Source organism: Neopelma chrysocephalum, unplaced genomic scaffold (genome assembly GCF_003984885.1).
Source record: "Neopelma chrysocephalum unplaced genomic scaffold, ASM398488v2 Primary Assembly neopelma1_66, whole genome shotgun sequence".
NCBI lineage: Eukaryota > Metazoa > Chordata > Aves > Passeriformes > Pipridae > Neopelma > Neopelma chrysocephalum.
In genome coordinates, this window is record NW_020897725.1 from 4,713,192 (window position 1) to 4,725,984 (window position 12,793).

The 12,793-nt window shown below is 36.9% G+C and overlaps 1 protein-coding gene across 1 annotated transcript in view; it reads left to right on the forward strand.

Annotated features, from left to right (window-relative positions):
- COL14A1 (collagen type XIV alpha 1 chain) overlaps positions 1–12,793 on the forward strand; it is a 114,347-nt gene that overhangs the window by 82,954 nt on the left and 18,600 nt on the right. Inside the window, exons 35-40 of the mRNA XM_027684470.1 lie at positions 3,314–3,391; positions 3,662–3,748; positions 8,598–8,651; positions 9,052–9,147; positions 10,362–10,415; positions 10,854–10,907. Coding sequence (XP_027540271.1) covers positions 3,314–3,391; positions 3,662–3,748; positions 8,598–8,651; positions 9,052–9,147; positions 10,362–10,415; positions 10,854–10,907 — 423 coding nt within the window. The remainder of the gene's footprint in view (positions 1–3,313; positions 3,392–3,661; positions 3,749–8,597; positions 8,652–9,051; positions 9,148–10,361; positions 10,416–10,853; positions 10,908–12,793) is intronic.

The window sequence follows — 12,793 nt, forward strand, 5'->3', positions numbered from 1 at the left end:
CTTTGAAATTGTTCTCCTAGAAGCAGTAATTGATTATTCTGTTTGCATGACAACCAATGAGAGTTTTTCCATTTTATTTCAGATGTGTTAAAGAAGATTTGTTTGGGGTTTTTGACTTTTTTGTTGTGTGATACTGTTCGCTAATTTTCTTTGAACTTTCTTGACCCTAGAATGAGGTTAGCAGAGAATATGAACCTTAAACTCAAGGCTTGATTTGAATAGGAATGAGGTTTAAAAAATGTATTTACTTGTTAATATATGAAAATACTCTTGTTTAGTAAAAAATAAGCCTTCAGAATATATTTCTGTACAAAAAAAAAAAGTGCTTTTAACCTTCAAACTTACGGATAATAATTATGTGAAGCCTGTAAAGACAATTACATAGAGAAACCCTTGTAGTCACATTCCAATAGAAACAGAAAAGGGCAGACTTAGGGAATCTTGGAATTAGAGAAGGCTTTGTAAAGAAGTGGAAAGAAATGGTGTCTTTTGTTAGAACCTAAGAATCTATAAAAGAAAAGTCAGACTGCCCACTCACTGAAAAATTTGATTTTGTTCAAATGAACTGTAAAACTCATGTAAGACTAAAAATATGTAGCTGAGGATGAAAATTCTTTATAGTAGTGTTCAGCTCTCCTTGGGTATTACCACATATACCAAATTACAAACAAATCAAGAAAGCACCCAAATACCATTCTTTAGTCTCCATTCTGCACAATTTATTCACGTTGAGTAGGACTTGTGTGAATGGTCACTTTTAAGGCACAAATGAGTTGGTTTCCTACTCCAAATATTGAAGGACATCAAAGGACTCTAGTAGGAGGCAGGATAGAGATTCTTCTCACAACAACTAAACTTCTTAGTTTTAGAGATGCTTATTACATAAAATAAAAATAAGCAGGCAGTTATTTTGGAATAAAATTGTGGATGTTTTGTTCTAACTGTATTCACATGTTTGCATTGTCGGAATGTTTTTAGTGTATTTTTTAATTAAATGAATATAGTGCAATCACCTGAATTTTGCCAAACATTTCAATTTTGAGGGAATGTAATTGTACTAGAGTTTTTTCCCCAATTATGCATATGGCGTGCAACAGTAAAATGAACATGCAGAAATAGAGATAGATAAGACAGAAAGGGCATTAGACTAAAGGTGCCTAACCCTTTTAACATCCCTGAATAGTGAAGCTTCTCTGGATTAGACATTCCAGCTAGCCAGAGCAATGAAACCTGACTGTGACATGCAGCAAGTAATGTTTTTTATTCCTTCAGTGAGATTTAATGAAAAGTTAAAAAAGTAACGCCTAATGCGGTCTGCTATTGAAAAATCTTTGCAGAGCTGTAGCTTTGTTAGATGATGATAGGTAGACTTTTCCATCTCATTTTACTGTTTCTGCTCGGAGGGCTGGATATTTAGAAAGCAAAATCACTATGAATACAGAGAATTATAAATAAATGTTTAACAGTAGCAAAGAAAGCTTTGTTTTGTTATTTAGCTTGAGTCAGAGCAGCCCACATAATATTTTAAAATAAGAATACCATGTCATTCAACATTTGGTTAGTGAATACAGCAATTCAGAAAATGTCTGTTTGCTCTTTAATTTACAACAACATATTTTATCTGTATGGATCTCTAGATTGTCTAGTTCCAGAGAAAATGAATGCATATACACGCCTATGTAGGACTGTATAAATTTAGCCAGTACTGTCAGCCTTCCATTGTTCAGGATAACAGAATAGCTTGGGATGGACTGGGTTGTGGGAAAAAATGGCAATATGACTTCACTTCTGAAACCAAGCTGCTTTCTGCACAACCAGCTCATGTGTTGCTGCACCCCTTTCTGAGATGACTTATTTGCTTAAGTGCAGTATCATGCAAATGCCCAGGGTCATTCTGAGTCCCAGAGCAGTGTGTTCATGCATGTTCACAAGCTAAGGAGTCCTGGAATGGGTAGCTTAGGGATGTATAGCAAAGAGGGAGGCATCTTAAGTGGCTCCACATGAAGCCAGCTTGCATTTGACATAGACAGGGACACAGACTTGCTGGGCTCAGAGTGGATCTCTGTGGACCCAAACCAAGAGTCCAAAAGCTGCTTTCATGCTGCACTTCAGCTGTCTGAGGTGTTTAGCATGGACCCAGCTCGTGTGAGTCTGCATCTACAAACCAGCTAATCTGCTGTAAGGTGAGGAGAATGTCTATTTATGTGAAAGTATGCCTTTATTCAAAATACGGTTATTGACCTATATAAGAAAAAGAATGAGACAAAACCAAAGGTGCACATATGTAGTTCATTTAAACAGATTTGAAAGCAATACGGTTTTAAGAAATCTTTAAATTCATTCCTCTCTTCTGGTCTTAAAATAATGCCACTGAAAATAATAATGGGAGCAAAACCAAACAGAGTTCTATCTCTAGCAGCTCCTCGAATTTTTTAACATGTGGGGTTAATTTAATGGGATGTTCTGTTCCATTTCCCTCTCTATTCAATATGTACATAAACAAAGCATGGAAAAAGAATAGAAATAGTAACAGAAGCTTCATCTCTATACAACTTTATTCAGTCAAGGCTGTAAAGGAGACAATTGGTTTTACCATTGAGCCCTATTTAGTATATTGTTTCTGAGTATCTAGCAGCCACTATTTTTAGCAAATGTGTGTGTTCTTGTAGATTCAATTCTTGTCCAAACCATGTTCCCAGACCTGTGATGGGAATTTTCTGCCCAAAGTTGTCACTTTTCACCATCACTAAACTATTGTTGCCTGGGGATAATAAGGATAGGAGAGGACATATTCTAAAGTAAAATTAAACTGGAGAAAACTATAAATATTATCTGTGGCTCAGCTCCAGTGTAAGTAATAGGCTATAGGAGACCTTGTCCCAGAAAAAATCTGATCAACTGACCAGTGGGTTAGGAGGAATTACTCAGTTTTGAGAAGCTGAGCTCACATTTGCCTGACTCTTGATGCCTCCTTTGCTATATAAAAAGTACTGGGAGGCAACACTGTGCAAAATCAGAAATTTAATCAAGGAGTGGGGGATAATCCATCAAGTGCAGCAGTTAACCTTGAACAGCTTGCTCAATTCATGTAATGTCTGATAGCTCAGATGACTTGGTTAGAACACACATTTGGTAAAAGCAGTGGATTTGCCATTTAAGTGACATATTTGTGGCTTGCTGCTCAAAGTCAATAGCCTCTCCTCTGTCTAATCTGAGTGCTTTAAATCAAGGTAGCTTTGCTTGCTGATAGCTTTGTTCTGCACTGCTCTTACACCTAACAGTCATTTTGTACATCACTCTTGTTTTAAAACAGCTGCAGTTACAGATGTTTGACATTGTTTGTGCTACCTCATGGGCCAATCGAGACAAATGCTGTGAGCTTCCTGGCTTGGTAAGAAATCTCTTTCAATAACTGTAGAATTTACTTTTTACTTTTCCCTTTATTGAGTAAATGTTTTAATTGAAATGGATGGTTAAGTGTTTTCAAAACAAGTCTAAGTCTGCTTGGATTATGTGTCCTATTGAAAGTCAAGGACGTATATGTTTCTAAATCAAGTAGGTGCTTTTGAGGCATCCACACAGTACTTTGTCTTAGATTCATAAAATCTCTAACTTCTGAAGTTTTTGACATCATTCTTCTCCTATCTTAATTTTTCCTTAGAGAGATGAGGAAAACTGCCCTGCCCTTCCTCATGCTTGTTCCTGTTCAGAAGCCAATAAGGGTCCTCTTGGACCTCCTGGACCACCGGTAAGGTTTTATTCAGGTTTTTAGTGAACTCTACTAAATAGTCCACTGGCCACCTTTATTCCAAAACATATGAATATATTGCCATTGTAAAACTAATAAGGTTAAATTAGAGTTTTAAGTGTTTGTGAAGAGGTAGAATTATATTCAATTTATAGCAAAGATGCCACGTATTAGGCTGTAAAAAACCTTCTACATAGTCAGTCAGTCAAATTTTTAATGGTTTAATCAAGACCTGAAGCAGTTGTGGTATTCTTCAGACCTTGCACCCTGTTACCTGTCTGTAGCATTAGTAGACATGTCATAGTTAGTGCCATTTATTTTCTAAATTTTAATCACCTTCTGTCTGTCTACTGTAATATATGTGTATTAAATGTAGTTTGGAGTTTACTTTTTGAAATGCTCAGTTTACAGTATTCTTATGAATTAAAGATATGGGGTATGACAATGCCACTTGTATGGTATGTGATGAAAGAAGACTTTTCTGTGTTAAAAGCCCTAGGTAAGTACAGTATTGATTGGAAAGCACAACTGTAAGTGTAGGTTCTTCTGAGACCTCCTAGAGGCGGAGAGGTACCCAAAAGCCCTGAAGGGAAGAGAGGATGAAATGATCTGCTTTTGGTGAAAGCTGAATTAAAATTTTTTCCAGCTTGCCAGTGAATGAAATGATGATAAAATGATCTGCTTTTGGTGAAAGCTGAATTAAAATTTTTTCCAGCTTGCCAATGAAATGGACACTGGCACAACTTTTACCTTTACTTTCTGATATTCTTTTAATAGCACTCATTAAGTTTTTACTGTGTAAATGTTAAATGTGTATCTAAGTTCCTTGCATAACCAGTGGAACTAGATAGTCTCTTCTAGAAGCCAGTTATTTCGCTTTCCTTCCATTTCAGTGTAGGATCTTTGAAATATGGAATAAATCTCCTTTCTTGGAAACTTGTGGAAACTCAATGTATAAGACATAGAGATACAGGTCACTAAATTTTGAGAACTCAATCTCACATCCCAAGTTTGATTTTTATCAATTTAGAAAAGTTGCAGCCTCTGTTTACAATGGCCTGGTATTGGTTTGATTTAACAAGAATCCTAACTGGGATAGAATGATCACGTGGTTTCTTTTTTTACAACTAGGTTGTTAACTTTGATTGGCATCTTAGGACTGCCTGCTAAGTTAGTTTGAGATGAGGCTCTCTTATGAAAAATTTCAGCTGTGTATTTCTCTGCTCATACTGAGTCCTGTGTCTTCCAAGATCATGTTTTGAAACAAAAGAGCCAGTGAAGAATGCAAAGGAAAATGCTTCTGAAAGTGTTAAAGTACACGAATTACATGAGATACATGTTTAACAACAAAATTAACTTGCACATAAGACATTCATGTTGTTGATCCTAGCAGGCATTAATGCTACTAACAACTCAGAGGTTAGTCTTTCTGCAAGAACGGTTCTTCGAGCTCTGGTACAAAAACCTGAAAAGGAATTCAGAAGAAAATTCACTGAAGAGATGTGTCTTGAACAAGGAGAAATTGTTCTGTTCCCCTATTTAAATACAGGTTATAAATCAAGTAGGGATTAAAGTTTTAATTTTTGTATCTTAGCATCCAATTTGTGTTCTTTGACAAAGACAGATAATTCACATAAAAATGCCACTGAAATTGAGTAGTTTGACCACATTTCACAGTAAAATGAAAACTGTTTGAGAATTATTTGACTGGAAGGATGTGTATTACTATAGTTCAAAAGATATATGAATCAGGAATTGCTAAGGCTTAACCCAGCAGTAAAATAATGTACTTCTATATATTACATTTAGGATTAACAATGTTTTGAATAGCATAGTGCCATGCAAGAGGAGGCTTACAGTCAAGCAGAAGAATCACTGCCAAGGCAGGCAGTGTGTGATTTTGGAACTCAATGTGTTTGAAGTGATGCTTTTTTGCCAGACAGTTAGATGGCATAGCTCTTGAAAAAAAAGAAGTATGAGGCCTAAGAAAAAGCAGAGCAAAGGAATAAAGTCAGTGTTCATCTCTGTGCCAACCAAAAGTCAGAAAGTCACATGTGCTATGTCTGGTCAATAGTGCTCCAGGTTGTTAAAATGTCATGTGACTTTTCTCTAAGCCAAGGATTTTTCTGTTTAAGAGATCAGGATTCTACCATGTAGCCAGTTTTAGACATTAGGCTAAAGAGACTCCAAAGAAAAGGCTTCCATTTGTTTGGGACAGTACCTCTGGAAAGATTTTCTAGGCTTTTAGTAAACGGGTCATTTTGGGAAAGACAAAGTATTGTTTAGAGTTAATATTATCTGGCAATTTTCATGATGGGATACTGTTTTTTGTGGCTTCATCTTTGCCAGAATTTGATCCTGCTGTCTGAAATTCCCGACACAAAGTAAAAATAAGATATCACACAAAATCAATGCCTGCATTTATAAGGAGTGCTGCAGAACTGAAGAAGGTGAAATAAACAAAAATATTGGAGGATTGCAGAAGTTTAATTGCAAGAAATAGCTTTCAGTGCTTCACACGTTTTGACTGTTAAAGAGGAATAAGGAGGTGTCTCGATAACAGTTGATTAAGGCTGTTTCTGGGGGAAAGCACTGGCTATTAAAAAGTTATTCAAAATAAGGGAAAAAGGCATAACAGGAATTTTTGGCTAGAAGAAGAAAAGGCAGAAGAAATGAAAAATTTGAAATTAGTCACACAAGCTTAGTAGTGCTGGGAAATAACCACCAAAACAAGTTTATGAGAAAACTGAGAGGGGCTATTCTGATATTTTCATCTTAAATAAATGCTTTTCTGGAACTTGTACTTTTACCAAGCAAAGGTTGCTGGGTTCAGCACATGGATAAATGTATCAACTTCAGCATGGATCTGAAAGTGTATGATTTAATGTCTCAGTAGCGGGCTGGTTTTAAGTACATATTCTTAGTAAAAATGCAGTCTCTTTCTGAGAACAAAATGTGAGAAAACTCTGTGGTTTTGTTTATGTTAAAAAGTTGCAGTTATTGTTCTGAGGAATTTTTAATCTCAGAGAGAGTCATCTCGGGAGAAAGACAGAGGCAGGAGAAAGGACAGAGGAAGCTACTGGGCTGGAATGTAGAAATACAAGTATCTGGAATTTTGGAACTGGCAATTGAGACGTGGTTCCGTGGAGAGAATGGGATGAGATTTTAAGGGTGGGAGCTGGCTATGGTGGAATGGGTTGTGGCCATAGACCTGTGGGATGGAAGCAATAAGAGTGAGGAAGCTGAGAAGAGCAGTGGAAAACTGCACTGTGATCACACATATGAAGACCATGTCAGGATACCTTTATTGAAGAGCAAGAGTGCTCTAACATTTCCAAACACTTCTGTTACTTGCATTCCTATTTAAAGTCTCATAGATACTACATATTTTTGTGTCTTTAACTGCTGTTATTTTTGTAAGTACTTATTGTAGCCTCTATAGAATGCTATTCAGTTATGGTGTGTAGTTGTACAAGATCCTTTTTGAGTACAAAGAAGGGCAGAATACCTGTAAAGCTCATATTCCAATAGGTTAAGCAATATGCTCAGGTGGGAGAAGAGGGAAATTGATATGAAAAAAAGTGAAAAAAAAATTTATGCTGTCCTAGAACAGAAAGCACATGCAGCATATTTTTGCAAAACACGTTCATGGCAGCCATCCATAGATATATGCTACTCCAGTGTCTCAGATGATACTAATAAAAAAGGCAACAGTTGGTTAATAAATTGTGAACAGATGTAAGCATTACTGAAGAAAGCAAAAAAGAGAAAAATGACCAAAAGAACATTTTACCTAAGAGTAGCTCTGAATTAAACCATGGTAGATCTAGTAGATTCTGGAGTTGTCCTGGCTGAAAAATATTCTCAAGTCATTAGAATCAAAGAATTATAGAACTGTTTAGGTTGGAAAAGACCTTTAAGATGTATGAGTCCAGCCATTAACCCAGCACTGCCAAGTCCACCACTAAACCATTTCCCTAAGTGCCACATCTACATATCTTTTAAATACCCCCAGGGATGGTGACTACAGCACTTCCCTGGACAATTTGTTCCAATTCTTCACAACCCTTTCCATGAAGAAATTTTTCCTAATATCCAATCTGTGCCTTGCCTGGTGAACTTGAGGCCATTTTCTCTTGCTCTGTCACTTGTTACCTGGGAGAAGAGACCGACCCTTACCTGGCTACAACCTCCTTTCAGGCAGAGAATGATAAGGTCCCCCTGAGCTTCCTTTCCTCCATGCTAAACAAACCCAGCTCTCTCAGCTGCTCCTCATAAGACTTGTGTTCCAGACCCTTCACCAGCTCCATTGCCCTTTTCTGGACCTACTTCAGCCCCTCAATGTCCTTGTAGTGAGGGCCCCAGAACTGAACCCAGGATTTGAGGTGCAGCCTCACCCGTGCCAAATACAGGGGGACAATCACTGCCCCAGTCCTGCTGGCCACACTGTTTCTGATACAAGCCAGAATGCTCTTGGCCTTCCTGGAAACTCAGCCTTTGACAATACGATTTTGGTGAGAACAGACATATGTGCAGGTGGTTTCAGCAACTGGAAGGGAACCCATGACCACATTTCCATCCATATTGTAGCTTTCAGTGTTATTTTGATGCTTACGTGGTGCGCATTCTTGGCTCTAGAAATCAGTCACATCTGTGTTTAAATCTGTTCCTGTGTATGGCTATACTCAAGTATGTTCTCAGTTTAATTACCCCAGTGGAGGGATAGCGACAGGATATTTACTGATCCTTGAATGCTGATTTAGGAACAGGAAAAAAACTGTTTGGGCTTCTCTGGATTTCATTTTTGAGAGTTTTGGTTTTCAGTGAGTGCTGTGCTTTTGCTTCACAGGGTGGTCCAGGTGTCAGAGGTGCCAAAGGTCATCGTGGTGATCCAGGTCCAAAGGTACTTTGTACAGCACTCTACATTTGATAGATGTACAGGTTCTTGCTTTATCTCTGCTGCATGTAAGCCTTGAAATTAATTCCAGATTGTCTCTGGTGTTGTTGAGGAAAAAGCATAGTGAAATGCCATTGGCTTTGTTCTGGCTCTTTTTGTAACAATTGCCTGTCCTGTTTGTTCCTTGATAAAATATAAAATTTAGAATTGTGCTTTTGCCGCAAAAATAATATTTTTTTTTAGTATTTATAAAGGACCCAGGCAGTTTTAAATTGAACCCTAACTGCTCAATCACATATTAACTCATATTTCAGATGTTTTTGAGTCTATTGGTATTTAATTCTTCAAACAGAAGCTGCCTTTGTCCATATGATAAGAGTTTAACTTATGTGCTGTGCTACTTTAGGGACCAGATGGACCTCGAGGTGAAATTGGTGTTCCTGGACCGCAAGGACCTCCAGGACCACAAGGACCCAGTGGACTTTCTATTCAAGGGCCTCCAGTGAGACTTAAAAAATCAATAGGCTTCTTTCCTGTGATGTTTAAAACAGCAAATATCTTAGACTAGACTGAAACAGCTTTCGGTGTTGTGATCAGAATTTGAATTTCAACATTTGAGGTGAAATCACAGATGTGGGTTTGACCTGCAGTGAATGTGGGTTCAATGCCAACATTTCTGTTTTTTTATTTGGATCCGAACTTCTGGTCAGCTGAAAGTATTTGATCACAGGTTCAATATGACCTGGCTATTAGCATCCAAGCCTGGAGACAAGTGAAAAACAATTGCAGTGGGGGGTGTAACATGGGGCCAAACCAAAATGTTAATATTTTATCTTTTTCTGGTTGGGGTATTGCTCATTGCAGATCAGTTCTAACTTGACAGGTATATCCAAGCAAGAGCACCATATTCTCTGCCAAAATTAAGTAATAATGTTCATTATGTTACAAAATCTGTCATCAGAGGAGGTGATTAGGCCTGGAGTTCGCAGTGCTGTTGTGAAATAAGGCGCAGAATTTCATCATAAAGAAACATTGGTAGAAACACTTATCTTGTTTCATATACTTCTCAGTAGATGGGTACACACAAGCCTTGAACTGTAGTAGATACAGATCTTTTTCTGCAAGATTTTTTTTCAAATTTACTACATTGTAATCCACTTTCTTCTTTTTATCCAGTCTATATGGTACTGCTGTACAATATAATAATTTACCAAAACTGTATATTCTTGATGATGCTGTCATCAGAGAATAATACAGAATACTTTAATTAGTTATTTCTTAGAGAAATTGTTTCTGTATGAAATTTAACTAAAGTTAGTTTATTATGTAGCAAAATATATTTTTGTCATGCATATGTAATGTAGAAACATGTCTATTTTCCATAGAAAACCCTTGGTTTCATCATTGTAGGAAATACTTCTGAGGCCTGAAGTGAAACAGATTCCTTTAAAAGAATCTTTTTTTTTTTTGAACATAATGGCTATAATCTTGTCAGGTTAATTCTGAATTATTTTAAAATTAATTTTATTTTCTGTATTTTTAAATTCTTAGTTTGCAGTTTTGTAAACAAGAGTCTGTATGTTTGCTTTCAGTAGGAAAAATAGTCTTTTTTTTATTGGTTGCTCTGTTATTTTTTCACAAGAAAATGAAAGGAACTGTTAAAAACAGAAAAGTAACCATATATTTGGTTTACTATGTGTGATTCTTAATTTGCAGGGGCCACCAGGTGAAAAGGGAGAGAAAGGAGATCTCGGTTTTCCTGGCCTGCAGGTATTCCCTAAGTCATTGTCTAACCTGTCTCTTACTAAGTTTGAATGTTAAATTGACATCACTGTGAGTTTAGGGCACATATTCCAAACTGCTGAGAAATGCGGTGTTGGGATGAATTGAACAGAGCTTTAGAAAGTGAGGGAATCCAGGGTATGCTGGTGTGCAGTGACCAATTCATCTGGGGCCTGAGGAACTGGTTATTTTCTTGTTTAATGCTGAAATCAGGTCTCTATAGACTCAAAGCCTGTGCATGTTTACCCATCTCATTTCACAGAAATACCTTCTTTACTGAATCTTTTATGGCCCCACCCATTATTGAACCTAGTTCCATTTATGTAAAACATTTATCCAAAAGCATGTCATACAGTTTCACTGGAACATGATTTAGTTGGATTCTGTTAATTTGAACTCAACTTGCTCTCCCTTGATCATGCTTAGGGTGTCCCAGGAGCATCAGGTTCACCTGGAAGAGATGGAGCTCAAGGTCAAAGGGTAAGGTAAAATGAATATGTTTTACATGTGTTTTATTTCCATTCTCTAATGGGTATTTCCCAGCGTGGTTGATATATCATAATTTATGTCACCTTTATCATCTCTGCCAGTCAGCACAGCAGTCAGAGGCAGGGTGGATATTCTTCCATCTGCTGGATGAGGGTTGAGAAATACTAGACTAGTGACAGGAACCATCCACAATGGCTGTGCTTAATGCATTTGATAGAAGTAGATGTCTCTTGTGTTCAGCCCTGCTAATTAGTCTCTTTGCTTACATGTTTAAAATTAGGTGGTTGTTAAACAGTACATATTTAGTATGCAATTCAATGCAATGATATAAGTTAGCTTTCTAGCTGATTAATGAGTAACAGAGACAACTACAAGGAAATTCAATATTAGAATTTAGAACAATACCTGTAGAAACTGTTGACACGAGGAAAAGGGAAAGGTGAAGAATAATACCAAACTTTACTCAACCTTATTCTGCGCCTTGTAAAGCAACTGAAGATACTTACAGTCTGCCTGGGAAGCAATAAAAAAAAATCATATTCATTTGTGCAGTTAAATATTTAAGTCCTCCTCCTTGTCTCCTTGCAGAGACTTTTGTTTCATTATTAGTCAGGCACTGGAAAGTTTTTGTTAGCATAGTACTAGGATTCTGTCTACAGCAGAAGTTCATTATTAAATATGACTTTTCAGTTTCATTTGAACAAGATTTACATATTCATGATCCTTTTTTGGGGTATGTTAATGTAACCTGAACTTCAGAGAAATCTGGACCTTCTTTGATTTTCTGGCATTACTTTTAGACCTTGTTATAAAAAACCCCATCCCTCTAGCAAAATGTGTATTTAAACATTGGCATATCTTTATGTCTAGAAGTAAATCCACTGAAGTTACTGTAGAATTTTGATGATACATAGATATGCTTTTTTCTCTAAAAATCAAGAAAAAAAATTACTTTCTTAAGATAAAGATTTACACATTATCATCAGAAGAATAAACTAATTGGATGAATAGCCTTCTAATTTTCAATTAAGTTGTGGTGAAATATGAAGGTATATATATTCTTTTTTTCTACTTTATAATACTGTGATGTCTTCTTCTGTTTTTGCATGTTTTTAATGTTTTCTTTTTGGCTGTATTGGCATATTTCTCCCTAAATTCCCCAAGCTTGGTGTCACCTGTTCATCTCCAGGTTAATAAAGACCTGGAGCTTGATGAACATTTGGATTTTTGGCATGTTCTGTCTGATCTTGGTCATGGATAGGTTGAGGTGACCTGGTGGTAAATGCTGTACATGTGAGTGGTACGTGCCTCCTCGCTCTACGTTCCTGATCATGAGGGACATTGAGGGGTTCGCAATTCAAGGAAACTTGTTTTTATGTTATTCTGTAGCTGACTTTATATGTAGCAGTGGATGCCCTCAGACAGGCCTTGATGTCAGTCAGCAGTTCAGAAGTGGTCTACTTTTCCTACATGTGGAAGTCAGCATGTTGTTGCAGAGAGATGGTATTCCAGAGAAAAGCTGAGGAAGGCTAATGCAACAAAGGCTTTTGATACAGCCTGGGAAGGTCATGTGGTGTTTATTCTGTAGAATACCCCAGTGTTGTCTATAAAAAGGTGGGGCAATTAAATAAATTGCTGTTCTTTATAGATATGGTAGTAAAGCTTTGTTCATGTGTGTTGCCTTTCTTCTGCTGTTAATCACAGGAGCTGGATGAACAGCCTAGAGCTCATAAAATTAGGTCTGTTATTGTCTCTGTGCGACCTGTATGCAATGTTGTCCTGCAGTAATTATTTCTATGGCAACAAATAATTATGTTATACTAATTTTATGGTGTTGTAACTCATTTTATTCCTGTGAAATTATGACCACATAAAAT